This window comes from Topomyia yanbarensis, chromosome 1, assembly GCF_030247195.1.
Source record: "Topomyia yanbarensis strain Yona2022 chromosome 1, ASM3024719v1, whole genome shotgun sequence".
In the NCBI taxonomy this organism is placed as follows: Eukaryota; Metazoa; Arthropoda; class Insecta; order Diptera; family Culicidae; genus Topomyia; species Topomyia yanbarensis.
Window position 1 is genome coordinate 182,606,579 of NC_080670.1, and position 20,295 is coordinate 182,626,873.

Here is a 20,295-nt window from a genome sequence, read left to right on the forward strand (position 1 = left end):
GAAGAGGTAACACTTTATATCCAGCGTGTATTTCTCCTTAGTGAAGAAAAAGTTAGTTAAAAACTATTATTTATGAAGGAAAACAATTTATAAAATCACATTTGCGCGTGAAGGGCACAAAATCCAAAAACTAAATTAGTTATGGAATTTGCGTTTCGACTTCGTCTCATCAGAAGCCGACACTACCTTAGTGACATTACCGTCAGTTGGAGCGTCAAAATGTGAAAACTAGGGACAGATCACTCTTGGAATGTATAAGAAATTTACATCAAATTAGAAAAAATGCATTTCGTTTCCATTTTTGCATCAACTTTCCAGTTCCTCGTTGAAAGGTTCTACGTCTGGTCCTACGCTAATCCGCTTTATTCGAAGCAAATACAAATATTATATATTATACATATTTGTATTTGTTCGAAGTTTTGTTGAATGTGGGGCTAGTTTTTGTAGGGTGTAGGGTACGCAACGCATTCAATTTTCGCTTTTGCAAATAGACAAAACGCCGCACGGGTAAATTTGATTGCTTGCCGTGCTACAGCAGCGGAGCGATTTCTAGCTTATGAACTGAACAAGATAAGAAACCGGACTGAACCATCGAAAAATTAGTGGAAAATTAGTGCAAAATCTTATAGTGATGCCGTAATAATCGAGTTATAATATAAACACTTCTATGAGACATTTCTAATCAGCTGTTTATTTCTAATTTATCTTTTCTATTATTTATCGTCGATTCGATACAACATAAAACGAATCGGAGCGACGAAAAATGGTCATAGAACGGAGTTTTCTGTTCACAGAAACAGTACAAAACAAACTAGTTGACAAAATCCGCTGCTGAATTATCAAACAAATGTCTTATGGAAAGAGGGAAAACCTAATAGCTGTTTATTCCACCCGCCCAGTAAGAGGAAGCCATCCCATATTAGGCCAATAAGCCGGACGTTTGTTCAATGAACGTTGAACATCTCTAACGGGGCGTTGCACAGAGGAGTAACTAGAGCCAATTTCTGGTCAAAGCACTTTTTTCGATTTTAAGCTTACAACTTTAAATAATAAAAAAGTTACATTATGCGCGAGATCCGACAACGTCGCCAAAGCAGTATTACAAAACAACCTTCATACTTATTCGATCTTGTCCAATCCACGAAATCCGAGCGATTTGAAACTATTGCTATTTTGTCGATTTGAAGCCAATTTTCCCTTTTCCAATGAACATCTGACTGTGCCACTGGATAAACAGATGTATTGACATAGATAACCTCGAAATTACTAACATCCGAAAGAATACAGGAAATCGACCTCTGCACTGGTAGGTGGATGGATGCAAAATTATTCCAAAAACTTGTCTTTTTTAGTGCATATTAAGTTGTGCGTAAAAAGTTGAAGTAGGCTGTATATCAGCCGAATATTTGGCCAAAAGTGGCTTTTGAGTAGCACTCATGTACATTATGATGTCTATAAGCTCAGCTACTCTTGTTCTGTACTCGACTGTAGAACCGAATTAATGCCAATTTTACGGCTTATGCTGTTCACAACGCTGTGATGTAAATTTACATCCATTAAAAAAAATCATTTAATTTCCATTTCTGCAACAACTTTGCACTCCCTCACAGAAAAGTTTGTTTAACAAGCGTCCTACGCTGATCCAATTTTTGCGACGTTTTGCTAAAAGTAGGGCAAATTTTTTGTAGGGTTTTGACGTCTTACACGCAAAGCAAAATACATTACACGCAACGCAAAATACATTACACTGAGCCAATAAATCACATAAAATTTAAGTGAAAGAGCACGTACATATTAAAAATGACCTATCACATTAGATTCATATGCAATAATTAAAATTTATAACCACTCCGATGAATTTCAAATAAGAAACCAATTACTTCCAAGTATACACTACATACATTCTATTTGATTGCACATACTTCAATTGTTATATGCAACGGACGTAAATATTATGTGGATATGCGATGTGAAAAAACAAACAGATCCAATATGGCTTCACGTATCAACAACACACAGCAAGGTGATTACTAAAGGAAACTCTCGAACAGTTTAATTAAGGTAATTAAATTTAAATGTAAACTCAAACTATTATATACATTACAGCACAATTAAAACGAAATTACTTTTCAGAATGAACAACTGGGAAAATCACGAGCATTTCTGGAACCACGGAAACTGCGAAAACCAGCGGGTGTGCGAACTACGGAAACAGAAAAACGCTCAATACTACGGCGAATAAAAGATGCAACGGTTATATTTCGCAATAATAATGCTACTAGTTGTAATCAGATGATGTAAATATAAAATGCATTTCAAATTAATTCAATCTGAATATTTATTCTCCGACCTCTGCTTATGTACATAAGAAACGCATTTGAATATTATTTTACATGCAACTAAAATTCACATGAAATTCACATAAAGATTATATGGATTTAAATTTGAAAGTATGAGACATTCCGATAAAAAGTAACTGAAATTCACTTAACATGTACATGCAGTCACCAATCGTTTTAATTAGATCAAAACCACCATATTCTATGTGTGAAACATGTAACATTTACGTGAAAAGTGTTATGGAAAATATTTATATGTTTTTGCATGTGATATCTAAGTGATAATTTTTTTGAGTGTTATGAATTTCTATTTTGATGGAAAGAAATGCATTTATTTTCGCTGATTTTTAACCCTTTCATGCCCAACTTTTTTCTAGTGCATGTAGGGTTTCAAAACTACTTTTTCTTGAAAACGGTGTCATCAAGAAACACGAAAAGTCTTTTTTCATAAAGATAGGTGCTTCCCTTGCAGTGCTAGAAGCTGCTCCATTTTTACCTTCTAATGCTCAATACAATTCTCCTAGAATATTTACAATAGTCCAATTGCGTGGAAAACGTAACCAGAGACAGTCTAAATTGATAAGTTTTACCAGTTTAAAATAATATTGCAACATAATGAAGATATATGAAAAATTAATTTTCCGTCGCCAACATAAATTGTCCCTGGCAGCACTGCTCCAGCGGAATCCAATCAGACTAATTGCAATAACTTCAGTTTTAGAGCTGATCCTTGTAACTGTTAATGCTCAAATGAAAGGCAATAGTCACATTAAATTGTATTGCAACCGAGAGTGTAGATATGAGGTTTGGCATTGGAAAAACATACTAACTACAGTCGACTTGGAGAAACATCACAACGAAAAACATCACATCTACAAAATATTAGCAAAGCTTTAGTATACTATATATGACATTTTGACTTAAGATTAAATTAACATATAGAGTTATCATTTTTCTCTATTATTTGTGGACGATAAAGAGTCAATGCTTAGCTTTTATTTGGCATAATAAACTCAGTTTGTTTACATTTGTTAGATATTACGTTTTGAATAAACGGCATAGATTTATCAGCGTTACTTGTTTTTGCGAGCAAATCTTGCTTCAATCAAAAGTTATAGCTGTTTACAAACGTTGTTGTCCACAAACAACATGGGCATGAATGGGTTAAAAATGCATCACAAGTGATCTGCCCCTAGTCTCAGCATTGCGATCAATCTGTTTTAGTCGGTGATGTAAAATAGAACAGCCCATATAGAATAGATCCGCGCCTCTAAACGGTAATATCCACATCATGAAATAACCCAAACAAATCTTGACAGAACACGTTTTCGTTTCCATCTTTATCCCTTCATTTTCCATTAAAAAATATTGACAAACTCAATTAGACACAGAAAATTTTTCCACCTTTTTATTCTGCTTCATGCGCAAAACATTTCTAGAGAAAATATCAAGTAAGTAACATTGATAGCCTCTCTTTGTTTACTCTCTCTCTTTCGTTTATTACGACGTCATTACAACACTTTGTACTAATTTTCCAGTACATATCGAAAGCCGACGATTTTTACTACAATATTATGCAAAGAGTAGAGTAGTAAATGTTGAAATGGCCGAGTAATGAACAGAAGAGAAAGACCTCAAAGAGAATCTCTCATTGTTACTTACGTCCTACTGAAAATTTTCTCTAGATTTAACTAACACACTGTCAATTTTAACCATGCTCCAGAGCAGGGTTATTTTACAAATAACTTTCGAAATGTCAGATTTTAACCAAAAGTTAAATATTTCACCAAATGTTTCACAGACTAATGTCGTTTTCGATTGAGAACCTAGACACTAACCCAGGTTATTTGCCTCAAACAAACGTTTTTAATGGAACTGAGTTGGGTTCTCGCAAAACAGCGGTGGTGTGAGCGAACCCGAAATATATTTTAGGTTGAAACTCAACTCGATTTTCAGTTCACCCGCGCAGATTCGAAACTGACTTCAAAGAAACGGTTTGACAGCAGTTAGGTCCGAAACTCAATCTTTACCAAGATTTGCAGATGTTATTAAATTTAAATTTCGTCAATTTAAAAATATTGCATATTCCTGAACATTTATCTATATTCGTCCCACTGTGCCCAAGCGACCGAACCCGTGAGCGCGAACTTGTAATTACTTAAGAGGTCGGTCTGTATATAGATTGTGATGGATGCTGCTGATGCTCTGTGTGGCTTTCTGGCGCTTACTGGATTCCACTTGATGCCATAATACCTGAATAGAGCAGCGGCACCTCCATGGGCGGCGGGAACAGCGGTCGGTGGTGTGAACTGTACATAAATATATGCCATCCCAAGCCGCGGCTAACAACTGCAGCCATTCGAATGTTGCCTTTTGTGTGCCTTCCTTTTTAGATGAAGATCAAACAATGGACCACACTGACTGGCAATAATAGAGAGTGCCGGAGTTGTAGACGTTGCTGTTGCTGCTGCTGCTGCTGCCGGATCGAACGAGAAGATCTGTTGACCGAGTTCCAAAGTACATCAACAGATATAACGATCGCAGATCGATTGAAGGGATAAGAACTGAGTGTGTTAACGTAATTATTATTGGATTAAGTAGTATTATGAATTATGTAGCCCAGGATCATATCAGTGATTCCGCATCGTTCATAACATGATTGACAATTAAATCTTCAAATAACACAAGTCTGTTTTCATAACTCTTGATTTTATCTATACCATCTGTATGAGGTTGACAGTTCGAAACGCGAAAAGAATCGAGTTCTTGACACTCAATCGGTCCATACCTGAGTCGATTTCTAGTCCCGCCGGCAGGAGTTCCTGTTCGAAATATGAAGCAAATCGGACAAGTCTAGCTACCGGACCAACGTGCCTGAGGTTTGTATAAGATTTTACGACAACCCACTAGTTCATATTTTTACCACTAGGTGGCACGTCATACATAAGATTATTACTGCAAGTGAAAGTAAGACAGATAAAACAATTGTATACAACTCTGTCGAAGACTGCAAGTCAATCCGGCTTTGTACGAAGAAGTTATTAAACTTTTATCGAAGTGATATCTAAGTCAGTTTTGAATGGGGCCTAACAGTACACGGTTTTGTATAAGTACGCAGTCCCAGCAACTATATATTTTTGTGAATTATATACAATTTGAGAAGGAAACGTGAGTTAAGTTCGTGATTTTTTCTAAGGGTTTTATGCAAATTTTATTTGAAAAAAAACGAGACAATTTGTTGGCAGAGCCGTAGCGTGGTCTTCTGGCGCCCTTGGCGGAGTCTCAGTTGTGCGCCCCTTTGGTGTTTACTTTGGTTTTCTTTTTCGGTTCGACCTTCAAATAATAATTTATGTTTGACTGTCGTTCCTTTCATGTAAATTCCAACCACAACTCTTTCACTGTATATTTATGAAATCAGTGGACGCTAGGTGTTTGAAGGCTACGGAGGGAGCAACTATTCAGTAGACTATATATATTAGGCTGCCAATGGCATGTCTGGAAAACAAGTGATCATCGAATTTAATAACCAGGCACACTACAACAAATTCAAATTCAAAGGGAAATCATTTCTTTTACTTTTTGCTTTTTTTTTGGTTCAGTGTATTCCTACCGATTGGTTATTTACATACATTTACATTTGGTCGGCATTGACTGGGCAGTGCGTAAGCCTCTTGTACCTGAAGGCATAAAATAGACCCCACTTGCGGTCCTTAGCTTCCTGCCCAGTAACTTCTAGCCCTGGCCTCCCCGTGGCGTCGACTGGGATACGAGTAACCTTAGTGAAGATCGGGTAACCAACCCCGGTGGGAACTTTGGTCGTATGCTGGCAGGGAAGGGGGGTTACCCTTCTTCGGAAGGTGTAAACCTGTCCTGGTGTCCAGGTGGGACCCTAAGCAGTCCTGGCACGATGGCCCACCAGCGAGACAGGTGGTTGGTGTAGGCCCTATAAGCCGCCCCTTAAAAAACCCACATAACAAACAATACAGAAGAGAATACGACCCAGAACAATCGGCAACGACCCAGGCGACGAATAAAGGATCACGATTGGAAACTCGGAACATGGAACTGCAGATCGCTCGGCTTCGCAGGATGTGACAGGATAATCTACGACGAGCTACACCCCCGCAACTTCTATATCGTGGCGCTGCAGGAACTTTGCTGGACGGGACAGAAGGTGTGGAAAAGCGGGCATCGAGCGGCTACCTTCTACCAGAGCTGTGGTACAACCAACGAGCTGGGAACCGGCTTCATAGTGCTGGGCAAGATGCGCCAACGTGTGATCGGGTGGCAGCCGATCAACGCAAGGATGTGCAAGTTGAGGATCAAAGGCCGTTTCTTCAACTACAGCATCATCAACGTGCACTGCCCACACGAAGGGAGACCCGACGATGAGAAAGAAGCGTTCTACATGCAGCTGGAGCAGACATACGACGGTTGCCCTCTGCGAGACGTGAAAATTGTCATCGGCGACATGAACGCACAGGTAGGAAGGGAGGCAATGTACAGACCGGTGATCGGGCCTAACAGCCTGCATCCCGTATCAAATGACAACGGCCAACGATGTGTGAACTTCGCAGCCTCCCGTGGAATGGTAATCCGAAGCACCTTCTTCCCTCGCAAAGATATCCACAAAGTCACCTGGAGATCACCGGACCAAGTAACAAAAAATCAAATCGACCACGTTCTAATCGGCGGTAGATTCTTCTCGGACATCACAAACGTCCGCACTTATCGCAGTGCGAATATAGATTCGGACCACCACCTGGTTGCAGTATGCTTACGCTCAAAACTTTCGACAGTGCATAGCTCACGTCGAAGCCGAACGCCGCGGCTAAACATCGAGCGGCTACAAGATGGCAGAGTGGCTCAAGAATACGCGCAGCAGCTGGAAGTGGCACTACCAACGGAAGAACAGCTAGGCGCAGTTGCCCTTGAAGATGGCTGGAGAGATATCCGATCCGCCATAGGTAGCACCGCAGCCACTGCACTAGGTACGGTGGGCCCGGACCGAAGAAGCGACTGGTACGACGGCGAATGCGAGCAGTTAGTCGAAGAGAAGAATGCAGCATGGGCGAGAATGCTGCAACACCGCACGAGGGCGAACGAGGCGCGATATAAACAGGCACGGAACAGGCAGAACTCGGTTTTCCGGACCAAAAAGCGCCAGCAGGAAGACCGAGATCGCGAAGCGATGGAGCAGCTGTACCGCGCTAAAGACACACGGAAATTCTACGAGAAGTTGAACCGCTCGCGCAGGGGCCACGTACCACAGGCCGACATGTGCAGAGATACAAACGGGAATCTTCTCACGGACCAGTGTGAGGTGATCCAGAGGTGGCGGCAGCACTACGAAGAACACCTGAACGGCGATGCAGCAGACGACGAGGATGGCACGGTAACGCACCTGGGAGCACGCGCGAAAGACATTACACTACCGGCTCCGGATCTCCAAGAAATCCAGGAGGAGATCAGCCGGCTCAAAAATAATAAAGCCGCTGGGGTTAACCAAATACCAAGCGAGCTACTAAAACACGGTGGCGAGCCACTGGCTAAAGCGCTGCACTGGGTGATTACCAAGATTTGGGAGGAGGAGATTTTACCGGAGGAGTGGATGGAAGGTGTCGTGTGTCCTATCTACAAAAAGGGCGACAAGCTGGATTGCTGTAATTACCGAGCAATCACCCTGCTGAACGCCGCCTACAAGGTACTCTCCCAAATACTATGCCGTCGACTATCACCAATTGCAAGAGAGTTCGTGGGGCAGTACCAGGCGGGTTTCATGAGCGAACGATCTACCACGAACCAGGTGTTCGCTCTTCGTCAAGTACTGCAGAAATGCCGCGAGTACAATGTGCCCACACATCATTTGTTCATCGACTTCAAAGCCGCATACGACACTATCGATCGAGATCAGCTATGGCAGATTATGCACGAGTACGGATTCCCGGACAAACTGACGCGATTAGTGAAAGCGACGATGGATCGGGTGATGTGCGTAGTACGTGTCTCAGGGACGCTCTCGAGTCCCTTCGAATCACGCAGAGGGTTACGGCAAGGTGATGGTCTCTCGTGTCTGTTATTCAACATCGCGCTGGAAGGTGTAATAAGAAGAGCAGGGATCGACACGAGTGGTACGATTTTCACAAAGTCCGTTCAGCTACTTGGCTTCGCCGATGACGTTGATATTATTGCACGAAACTTTGAGAAGATGGAGGAAGCCTACATCAGACTGAAAAGAGAAGCCAAGCGCGTCGGACTTGCCATCAACACGTCGAAGACAAAGTACATGATAGGAAGAGGTTCACGAGAAGAGAATGAGAACCGCCCGCTTCGAGTTTGCATCGGTGGCGACGAAATCGAGGTGATTGAAGAGTTCGTGTACTTGGGCTCACCGGTGACCGCCGACAATGATACCAGCAGAGAGATTCGTAGACGCATCGTGGCAGGAAATCGTGCTTACTTTGGCCTCCGCAAGACACTTCGGTCGAACAGAGTTCGCCGTCGTACGAAGTTGACCATCTACAAGACGCTGATTAGACCGGTAGTTCTCTACGGGCACGAGACCTGGACCATGCTCGTGGAGGACCAACGCGCACTTGGTGTCTTCGAACGGAAAGTGCGGCGTACCATCTACGGTGGAGTGCAGATGGAAGACGGCACATGGAGACCGCGAATGAACCATGAGTTGCATCAGCTGTTGGGGGAGCCGCCCATCTGTCATACCGCGAAAATCGGACGACTACGGTGGGCCGGGCACGTAGCCAGAATGTCGGACAATAGCCCGGTGAAAACGGTTCTCAATTGTAATCCGACCGGTACAAGAAGACGTGGCGCGCAGCGAGCACGATGGATCGACCAGGTGAAAGACGATTTGCGGACCCTTCGCAGACTGCGTGGCTGGCGACGCGCGGCCATGGACCGAGTGGAATGGAGGAATCTTTTGTATACGGCACAGGCCACTTCGGCCTTAATCTGTTAATAAATAAATAAATCTACTCCAGTCCGGCCAAACTCCGGTACCTCTCGACCACCTCAGAAACTTCATCACGAGGATGGCCCTGATCCGAGCAATATTCTTGTTGGTGGTCGAAAGCTAGTTGATAATAGCCATATTGTTACGGTGCCACCTCCCGCGCCGTTGCTCTGGATATATCTTTCCCGCTTTCATCCTAGCGTTAGCGTAGAGACTGTCGAAAAAATGTCTAAACAAGGACTAAATTGTAACGAGGAGATAAAGGTTATTCCGCTAGTTAAAAAGGCATAGACGTCAGTACTTTGAACTTTATATCCTTCAAAGTTGGAGTTCACCCAAAGTACCGTAATGCAGCTCTTAACCCTGACACATGGCCGCAAGGCATACTGTTCAGGGAATTTGAAGACAGCCGTACCCAGAACATTTGGAGCCCGCCGACTGATTTTCCCTGTAGCATGTACTTCTCTAATGCAACCCGGCCCATCAATGGTCCTGCAGAGGACTTCGATTGGCCATGCCACTATACCAAGCTACACCGCCCTTGTGAAGGAGTATCGATGCCGATCGCATACTGGGATGCAATGCAGTTGGTACTATAGAAGCCCTCGATCCCCCCCGCTACAGTCGAGCGCTTGCCGCCAGCATTCATCAGTCGTCCCGGTCCTGTATGTGTGGGTGGAGAGAAAGGGTCTTCCAAGTCACCTTTCTCGGCAAGTATTATACAAATTGTAACGATGCAACGGTTTAACCGATTCACGCTTCAAGCTGATCGTACGACTCTCGCCGTAAGCTGCTACCACCCCGTTCCTGCTCTCCTCATTGCGCCATCGGGTTTCAACGCATACTGGGACGCACCGCTGTTGGCACTATGGAAGCCCTCGATACCCCCGCCACAGTCGAGCACTTGCAGCCAGCGATCATCAGTCGTCCCGGTCCTTCGTGTGGGATGGGTGAAAGGGTCTTCCAATCTACCGCAAATGGCAAGTATTCATCTGTTCCGAACACTTCAAGCGCTTATGTATTCTTCGCTTCCAGTTTTTTGCCTTTAGCTCCGACATCTTGTTATCAGATGCCAACCATTTCTCTAGCCGACGACGATAGTCGTATTTTGGTGCGCGACGCAGTTGCCTCGGGATGCCTCGAATCCCTCATCACAGTCGACCAAGCGACCGTGAGCCGATACTTTTCGTGGGATTGACGAAAGGAAGCTCCTACACGGCAACATGGCTTCGCTTTCTACTGTACCAGATCCGTCCTCTAAGAACATCGAGGTTTACTACCAGAATGTTGGTGGCTTAAATTCATCAACGGACAGATATTTGCTCGCGACCACGGGTTGCTGTTGCGACGTTATCGCCTTGACCGAGACGTGGCTCGACAACAACATTTGATGTCTACCGCTGTGACCGCAATGCCCTCAACAGCCACAAGACATCAGGCGGTGGTGTGCTTATCGCCGTTCGCCATGGTATAAAAGCCCGAGTGATCAACGATGACCGGTGGGCGAGCTCCGAGCAAGTGTGGATATCAGTGAAACTTGCCGATCACAATCTGTTCCTGTGTGTTGTGTATTATCCACCTGACAGAATTCTCTAGGACAAACCATCAACCGAATTTGTGTCGATAATGCTGCCATTCTTGCAGCAAATGCCAAACTGAAAGCATCTTGTTCCCCTGGTCCGGATGGTGTTCCCTCGATTTTTGTCAAAAAGTGCATCAGCGGGCTTCTTGAACCACTTCGGCGAGTCTTCGAGCTATCACTCATTACTGGAACATTCCCTTCCTGCTGGAAAGCAGCGCACATGTTTCCAGTTCATAAAAAAGGAAACAAATCGAACATTGACAATTATCGGGGAATCTCGTGTTTAAGTGCCGTATCAAAACTGTTCGAGCTGGTTGTGTTAGATCCTATGTTCTTTCACTGCAAACACTACATTGCAGATGACCAACACGGTGTCATGCCTAAACGATCGACAACGACAAAGCTGCTCTCGTTCACAACATATGTAATTGATGGATTCGCTGACGGATTGCAAACCGATGCTATTTACATGAATCTATCTGCGGCCTGCGACAAAATCAAAATTAGCGAAGCTGAACAAACTCGGTATTCATGCACAACTTCTGCGCTGGTTTCGTTCCTACCTCGAAGGAAGGCAACTCCAAATCAGCATTAAGGACCGTCTATCTGCACCATTCTTCGCTACATCCGGTATACCACAAGGAAGCCATCTCGATCCAGTAATATTCCTCCTGTACTTCAATGACGTCAATATCACATTACAAGGACCCCGCCTTTCTTTCGCCGACGACATGAAATTTTTTCAACAAATACGGGATAAAACCGATGCCGAGCTTCTTCAGAGGGAACTGGACAGCTTTAGTACGTGGTGTGATCTAAACAGAATGGCTTTAAACCCGAGCATATGCTCAATCGTTACGTTCACGCGGAAATGCCATCCGACTCAGCTTAACTACCATTTCTTTGGCTCGAGCATTCCAAGACACTCTCACATCAAAGATCTCGGAGTCATCATGGATTCGGCACTAACGTCTAAACCACATACTTCATACATCGTGGATAAGGCATCACGACAGCTTGGGTTCATCTTCCGAATAGCGAAAAACTTCAGGGACGTATACTGTCTTAAATAGCTTTACTGCACGTTGGTCCGCTCAACGTTAGAATATTGTTCTGGTGTTTGGAATCCGTACTACCAGAACGGGATTGACAGAATCGAGGCTGTCCAACGCAGGTTCATACGCTTCGCACTTCGGCATCTCCCATGGCGAAACAGATTTCAGCTGCCGAACTATGAAAACCGCTGCCAGCTAATACACCTCGATACACTCAGAATTCGGAGGGACTGCTCTCGAGCCCTCGTCTCGTCTCGGACTTACTCTCTGCCAGAGTGGATTGCCCTACTACAATCCTCGGACGTCTGGATCTTCAAGCCCGCGTTCGAGCTCTACGTAATAACTCTCTTCTGCGAGTGCCGTTCAGGAGAACCAACTATGGTCAGCGCAGAGCGCTGTTCCCGGACTCCCGGCGAATTTTTAACAGTGTGGTGACGGCCTTCGACTTCAACCGGACGCGGAACGCGATAAAAGCGAAAATGTTGGCAATTTTAAAATGTAATTAGTTTAAGCAACCACCATTGGGGCCAAGGGGCCTGTTGGTGAAGGTAATAAACATAAACATAAAAATGGGAACGCACATGAAAGTATGTTTTTATGGTGTAGATTATTTTCAGTGTACACCATCTGGACATTATAATCAATCAACGAAACAATCATTAGCAGTTTAGTATACATTTTAATCTGTTGAACGTGGCTTGGAATAGGATTGAAGTTTCAGTTTCATTCAATAATCATACGCCATGAGCCCGACTTCGTTCAATATTAAACCGATAGTGTTTATTTGGATTGCATCGACCTATACCGCATCAATTTTTAGCTTTCCTTGTCAATGTTGCCTGATTTGCTGCGATTCCGACGTTGAAACGTACACGCCTTCCAGTTGCAACCAAATGACTGAGGGTGAACTCGATGATGATTCGCCTTCTTATTGGAACAGATGGACAGATGGAAGTGATTTCGACGATGATCATGAACTTACTGATGATACGTCTTCTGAAAGGAACAGGTGAGATGAAAGTAAACACAATGATGATATGTCTTCTAGCTCGACCAAAATGGGTGGAAGTGAACTTCACAATGATTTGTTTTCTAGTTGGAACCGATGGGGTGGAAATATAAAAATACGGTGGAGTTTAAAGGTTCCTCGACCAAAAGTTCAAGCAAGTCCGATAGCCATAAACGTAACTGGGGGTGGAACAGTAATTTTAGCATCAGGTGCAAATTCAAGTGTACTATTAGAAAAAGGTGCAATCAGGAACGAAGGTAGTGCTATCCAACTAATTGGAGGTGCAGACGCAACCCTAGCAACCGCTAATATAACAGTTGGAAACAGGCTAGAAACAAGTGAAGCCACTGATGCAAACAAAGACCACGTAGAAAATTCGCGTTTAGTACCAGACGAAGGTGCAGTCAAGAATGAAGATGGAGAGGTAAACATAGCAAAAGGTCAAGATAATATTCCCGGCGTTGGAACGTTGCATGTAGGAAACACTGAAGTAACAGCAAGAGAAGAAAAAAAAATTGAAGCAAGCAAGCATTCAAATATAGTTTCAGAAGAAGCTGTAGCCACAAACAAAGGACGCGGTGTTCATTTATTTGAAAATGGAGAAGTAATCACACAAAATAGTCAAGCTAGTGTTACTGGAGGTGGAGCAGTATATGTAGAAAATGACAAAATAACAGGAGAAAACGAAGCAGTAGGAGTAAGACAAACTACAGGTGAAACAGCTGATAGAGCATCACACGCGGTTGCACGAATAGGTTCAGCGCGACGTAAGCAAAGGAAACATGGCAAGAGAAGCAGGCGACGACCAAGAAAGACTAAAGTACGAGCAAATACAAATTAAATGCGCCAATGTCCCATCTAAAAAGGTCCTCACGAGGGGCGTGACATTTCCAATAAATTATAAAAAATAAAATTATGTTTTTGTAGAATAGAACTTTTCTTGTCAGTCCTGACCCCTTCAAGGACACCATTCAGCTAGTTCGATCGTTTTTCCAGCAACTGTTTTACAGGGTTTGGGTCGTGATGGCCTGGTAGATCGACTGATGTTTTTCTTTAGGAGTTTTAACTCCGCTAGCGAATGACGGATCTCAATAGTAGCACGTCCGTAATAACCTACGTACTTGGAACTATCGAGAACCAGAGCTACAGGTCCAAAGCCCTGGTAAAGAAGGGTGGTTGTGATGATCTGGGCCGCGGTCACCACGTAAAGCAAGATAGGTTATAACCCCAAGTCCAAGGCGTGAAACGACCCGTGCCGAGAGATGAGTGATCGAGGGGGCGAAATAGATGCTCGATCGTTAACGGAGCCTGTGGGGTACCTGGGCCACCCCCACAATCAGCGTCCCTTACCACGTTACTGCGGAGCTCTGGCGTGGCGGACCTTTCTTTCTCGCGCGACTCGTGGGATCAATGAGCGACGTGAAAAATAACAAAAACCAAAAAACGGAGGTGCCGAATCCCTTTGCCAAAGGTGGTTTGATGAGGTCTTCCCCCAGTGGGGAGGGTAATGGAGCGACGGAGACTGCATCCGACAGCATCAGTGACCCCTAGCAGGGGTAGGTATGCCTTCCAATGCGCTGGACGGGCCACTAATCGCGATGCGTAAAGTGCTCCGAAAAGCTGTTCGAGTCGCAAGACAGGAACAGCAGGCTTACGCCAAGAGGGTAGAAGGTCGAGAGAAGGCCGACAGAGGAACCCAGACAGTGGCCTCCAAGAGGGAGGGAAGAGAGAAGGCCGTAGGTACCCAGACAGGGGCGTTTCCCTTCTATGGAGCAGCCAAGTCGCTCGAAGCGTCGGCTGAGTTCCCCTCGAAGGTCCTAGGAAGTCACCAGGCGAGGGTGCAAAAAATAACACCAAACGGCGTGTAACCGTCAAGGTAAACCGGGGCGAGAATGACCCCGCTGGGCAAAGAGAAGGTACCAGCAACTCGGTGCAACCGGGGCAGGGGACTTAAACCCCTGGACGCTGGTCACCAGGAAGAAGCCGGCACCGACACCGGAGGTACCGCGGCCTGCGAAGAAGGCCAAGGACAGAGGCGAGGCCTTGTGGTTGAAAACCGACAAGGACAAATACGCCGACGTCCTAAAGTCGATGAAGGCGGCCGAAAGCCTTTCGGTCCTTGGACAAGATGTGCATAGCGTGAGACGCACCAACACGGGAGAAATGCTTCTGGTGCTGAAGCGAGGCGCACAATCTAGTGCGGTGTACAAGGCCTTGGCCCAAGAGGTTCTTGGTGAAGGCGCCCAGGTCAGGTCGCTAGGGGCGGAAATGATTCTCCAGTGCAAGCATCTGGACGAGTTCACGACCGCAGAAGATGTCGTCGCAGAGAGGGACCCTCTGGCACCCAAGTAGCCTACCTCAGGCTACTGAAGGCGGATGCCAAAAAGGTAACCGAGAAAGGTAAGCTGAAGATCGGCTAGTCGGTATGCCCAATTAGCATACCCCAGCCGCCCTCAGTGGATAGGTGCTATCGGTGCCTTGAGTCCGGTCACAAATCCTACGAGTGCAAGAGCATAGACAGGAGCAAACTATGTCGTCGCTGCGGCGAGGAGGGGCATAACGAGCGGGGCTGCAATAAGGCGCATAAATACCTTATCTGCACCGCTAAGAAGAAATCCCGTAACCATGCTATGGGTGGACCTTCGTGTCCCTTCGGTGAGGCAAATAAGAAGAAGCCGTGAACGTCACACAGCTAAATCTTAACCATTGTGCAGCTGCCCAACAGCTGTTGTGGCAGTCGGTCTCGGAGTCGGTGACAGATGTCGCCCTCCTATCCGACCCCTAAAACATCCCTGCCGGTAACGGCAATTGGATGTTGGACGGGTCTGGGATGGTGGCAATCTGTACAACGGGACGGTTCCCCGTTCAAGAGGTAATACACTCCTCCGCCGAGGGTGTTGCGATTGCCAAGATCAATGGTGTGTTCTATTGTAGCTGCTACGCGCCACCAAGGTGGCCAATAGAACAGTTCAACCAGATGATCGACAGGCTCTCGTCAGACCTAGTGAGCCGGAAACCGGTAGTCATAGCGGGAGACTTTAACGCTTGGGTAGTAGAGTGTGGCAGCCGCTGTACAAATAGCAGGGGCCAAGCACTACTGAAGGCGCTTGCGAAACTCGATACTGTGCTAGCTAGCAATGGCTCCGCTAGTACAATAGTAGAAACGGGGTGGAGGCGTGGATTGACGTAACATTTGCCAGCCCAAGTCTGGTTCCAGGCATGGAATGGAGAGTAGACGAAGGCTACACCCATAGCGATCATTTAGTAATCCGCTTTAGGATCAACTATGGTGTGCCGCATCCGAGGGCGGGAGGTCTCTGTCAGGTACGCGGGTGGAAGTCCAATCACTTCGACAGTGAAGCTTTCACCGCGGCCCTGGGACTGGAGGCCAACACCGACAGTCTAAGCGGGGATGCGCTGGTAGCCGTCCTATCACCTGCCAGATGCCCGGTATACTGGTGGAGTGCCGAGATTGCAGCTCTACGGTCAGCCTGCCTCAGAGCTAGACGTAGGATGCAAAGGGCTCGCACCGAGGATGCAAGAGAGAACCGCCGTGAAGTGTTTCGAGCTGCGAAATTGGCCCTTAACAAGGCTATAAAAAGCAGCAAGAGAGCGTGTTTCGACAACCTGTGTGAGAGTGCCAACGCGAATCCGTGGGGTGACGCCTACCGGATTGTGATGGCCAAGACCAAAGGGGGCTCCTCACCCCCAGAACGGTCTCCGGACCGGTTGGCGACGATTATCGAAGTACTCTTCCCGTCTCGAGCCACAAGCTCCTGGCCACCTGCACTACGAGACAGTGCGGGCACGGCCGAAATGGTGGCTCCAGTGACGAATGAAGAACTACTCGCAGTGGCTAAATCCCTAGCAATGAACAAAGCTCCAGGGCCGGATGGAGTTACAAACAACGCTCTCAAGGCTGCGATCATAGCGAACCCGAACATGTTCAGGCTAGCTATGCAGAGATGCCTTGACGAGTGCCGTTTCCCCGATAGATGGAAAAGGCAGAAATTGGTGCTGTTGCCGAAGCCCGGGAAGCCGCCAGGCGACCCATCGGCGTACAGACCAATCTGTCTGATCGACACGACTGGCAAACTGCTTGAGAGGATCATCCTCAACATGCCTACCCCGTACGCGGAAGGTACGGACGGCCTGTCAAGCAACCAGTTTGGCTTTCGGAAGGGTAAGTCCACGGTGGACGCTATCAACTCAGTGATACAGACTGCCGAGATAGCGATCCAACGAAAAAGGCGAGGCATTCGATACTGTGCGTTAATGACACTTGACGCGAAGAACGCATTCAACAGCGCAAGCTGGGATGCCATCGCGCTCTCGTTACACCGGCTTAGCCTACCGGTGTGTCTGTACCGGATCCTTGAAAGTTACTTCCAGAACCGCGTACTGCTATACGAGACCGATGCCGGTCAGAAAAGGGTTCCGATTACCGCCGGAGTCCCGCAGGGCTCGATCCTAGGCCCGGTGCTATTGAACCTCATGTATGACGGGGTTCTGAGACTGAAGTTCCCTCTTTGAGTCAAGATCGTCAAGACGACGTAACCTTGGAGGTCTATGGGGAGTCAATCCCTGAGGTAGAACTTCTTATCACATCACATCACACCAACACTGTTGGGGCGTGTCCGATTTGAAATTTCAGGAAGACCGTAAATATTGGCATTCTACCGTATGTCAAGTATACTGAGGAGACAATTTCAGCAACTTGATGTAAAGATAGATGACCACTTTTTTCCTTTACTATCAAATTCAGACTTGTCTTTCAAATTATATCCCCGACGATTTCTGTCTCTTCCTTCATATTTCTCAGTTTTCCCTTCGCGTCTGGCTCTAGGTCAGTACATAAATAACCTCTCCTGAATTGACCCAAATGATTCTAAAATGGATGTCGAACAAGATTCGTCGCCAAAGACTCCGAGTTTCCGTATCCGATCTTCTTTCGATTCAAACATAATCCGCGAAGTAGTCTAATTTTACGTAAGACGCCGAAATATTCAGCTGGGCCAGATATCTCGAAAGTTCACCTAGATACGTTCAGAATTGTGATATTTTCTGTAAAGCAAACAAATTACGTTACTGGTGACAAGATTTTCATGAAGAACTAACGCGTTTACATGCCCGCTAACAAAGTTGAGATCGATGGTGTAGTTGTTGACTCGAACTTGGCATGCGCGGATCTACTGAAGAATGGGATTGTCTGTTCCAACGACCGCTTGCTCCAATGAGCGAAGATTTTGAGTGAGAATCGCACTGGACAGAACAAAATGGGATGCCCTTTCAGACTAGTGTCGGGTGACCTTTTGCGAGACTGCTTCGCGTCTTCTTCGACAAGGATCGTCTGCATGGTTGTTTCTGCCGCACGTCATGCATGCAGTATTCCACTAATTACAAGCAAATGGGTCTTTGGAAGAATAGTTTCGTTCTATCTCTCTCTTGATAGGTCCCTAAATATACCGGCAAGCAAAAGCTCTGCCACAAATCTGAAGCAAACAGCAGCTGGTCTTAGACAATTCAGAGGAAATAAAGTGTTTCCATCGCTTCCAGGAACACCAAAAATCTCATGTGACATTTCAACCAGAGATCTACCTTAGTGCAGGATTGGTTGGACCTAGGTTGGGAACCGGCAACTTTGTGATATTGCGGAACTTCTCCTGGCTATTTTCATGTTACGGCATGGGTTTATCTTCTCAATGATAATTGATCGCCCATGATCTTTGCTACAGCTTTATAAAGGCGGCCTGCTTTTCTGCCCCTGACCACATTTCTGTTCCCTTGTTCCTATGAAACTGAGAAAACGAGCGGAAAAAGTTTGCAATAATATTCGCTATTTTTGTTGAAATTTGAAGTCTTTGTCTTGTTCGCTGTTTATTCTGGACTGACAGGGCCGAACCGTACACTGATAGAATATATTCGTAAATCGCTATGCATTAGTTTCGTACAGATAATTTTCATAAAATATACGAATTTTTCGTACATATAGTAAATCGTTCGTAGTTCTATTGAAACACATTTATTTTTTATTACGAGTTTTTCTTGAAAACCGTGAAACGACTTTCGTCGGCTTATTACGAAACAGCTTCGTTCGGCAAACGAATTGTGCGCTGCTATATACGAATATCTTTATAATATTTACGAGCACCATTCGTCGAACCGTCAACGTCAACAGAGCTTCAATATGGAATCATTGTTGCTATACGTCATATAATTGTTGATGATCACGACGGTCTCGGTCTGACTATTTAGTAGCCATATCCGTGTCCGCCGGTTTCAGGAAGATTTTCTAAACCTCTTCCGCTTCTAGTTTATCCAGAATCTGGAGCAGTACAGAGCCATCGCAAATCGATGGTTTTGTATGAATAATTTTGAGTTTTTCTCTGCCGGAGCAATGTCAAAAGAATATGCTATTAAATGCGAAAACTTCTGTTAGATGAACGAAATGAATTCGTGCAACCAACGAGATTGTTCGTAATATTCATAGACGTTTAATAAAATAAACAAAACATTTCGTTTCATTCACGAAAATTAATGTCATTTTCAATGACAACAATCGTGCAATGTACACTAAATAAGTAAAATTCACGAAAACTTTCGTTCATCAAGCGACCATTTCTTCATATCACAATAAAATCGATTTTGCCAGATCTGTTTTTTAACTAAAATCGGTGTTGTCAAAAATCGATCCCAAAAATCGAATGAAAAAATAAGAAGATAATAAATACGAAAACTTTTCTAAGATGAACGAAATGAATTCGTGCGACCAACGAAGTCGTTCGTAATATACACAAACATTTATTGAAATAAACGAATGATTTCATTTCATTCACGAAAAATAATGTCGCTATCAACGATAATATTCATGCCATGTACACTAGAGTGCCCAGAAAAATAATGAAGTTTTGAAAACTCACTTGGCCCACCCCTGAGTCGATTCCTAGTCCCACCAGGAGTACTTGCTCCAAATTTGAAGCAAATCGGACAAGTCTAGCTACCGGACCAAGGTGTCTGAAGTTTGTATGGGATTTTTCGACAATTTACATGGAAAAAACCCACTAGCTCGCATTTTCACCGCTAGGTGGCACTGTATGCATCGTATTATCACTGTAAGTGAAAATAAGAAAGATAATTTAATTGTCTACAACTTTGTCGAAGACTGCTAGTCAATCCAACTTTGTTGAAAGAAGTTATTAAACTTTTAGTGAAGTGATGTCTGAGTCAGTTTTGCATGGGGCCTAGCAGTACGTGGTAGTATATCAGTACTAGATTCTAACAAACTAAACATTTTTGTGGAATAACGGTTAGATTTAGCTGAATAGTATGTTCGGAAG

General features: G+C 44.9%; 2 protein-coding genes across 7 annotated transcripts in view; one reads left to right on the forward strand and one right to left on the reverse strand.

Annotated features, from left to right (window-relative positions):
* LOC131683767 (RYamide receptor-like) overlaps positions 1-20,295 on the reverse strand; it is a 405,413-nt gene that overhangs the window by 271,809 nt on the left and 113,309 nt on the right. The window lies entirely within an intron of this gene.
* Positions 12,694-13,829, forward strand: LOC131683799 (uncharacterized). Its single transcript, XM_058966121.1, has 2 exons — positions 12,694-12,958; positions 13,046-13,829. The coding sequence occupies exons 1-2, from the start codon at positions 12,843-12,845 to the stop codon at positions 13,797-13,799; spliced, it is 870 nt and encodes a 289-aa protein (XP_058822104.1). The 5' UTR covers positions 12,694-12,842; the 3' UTR covers positions 13,800-13,829.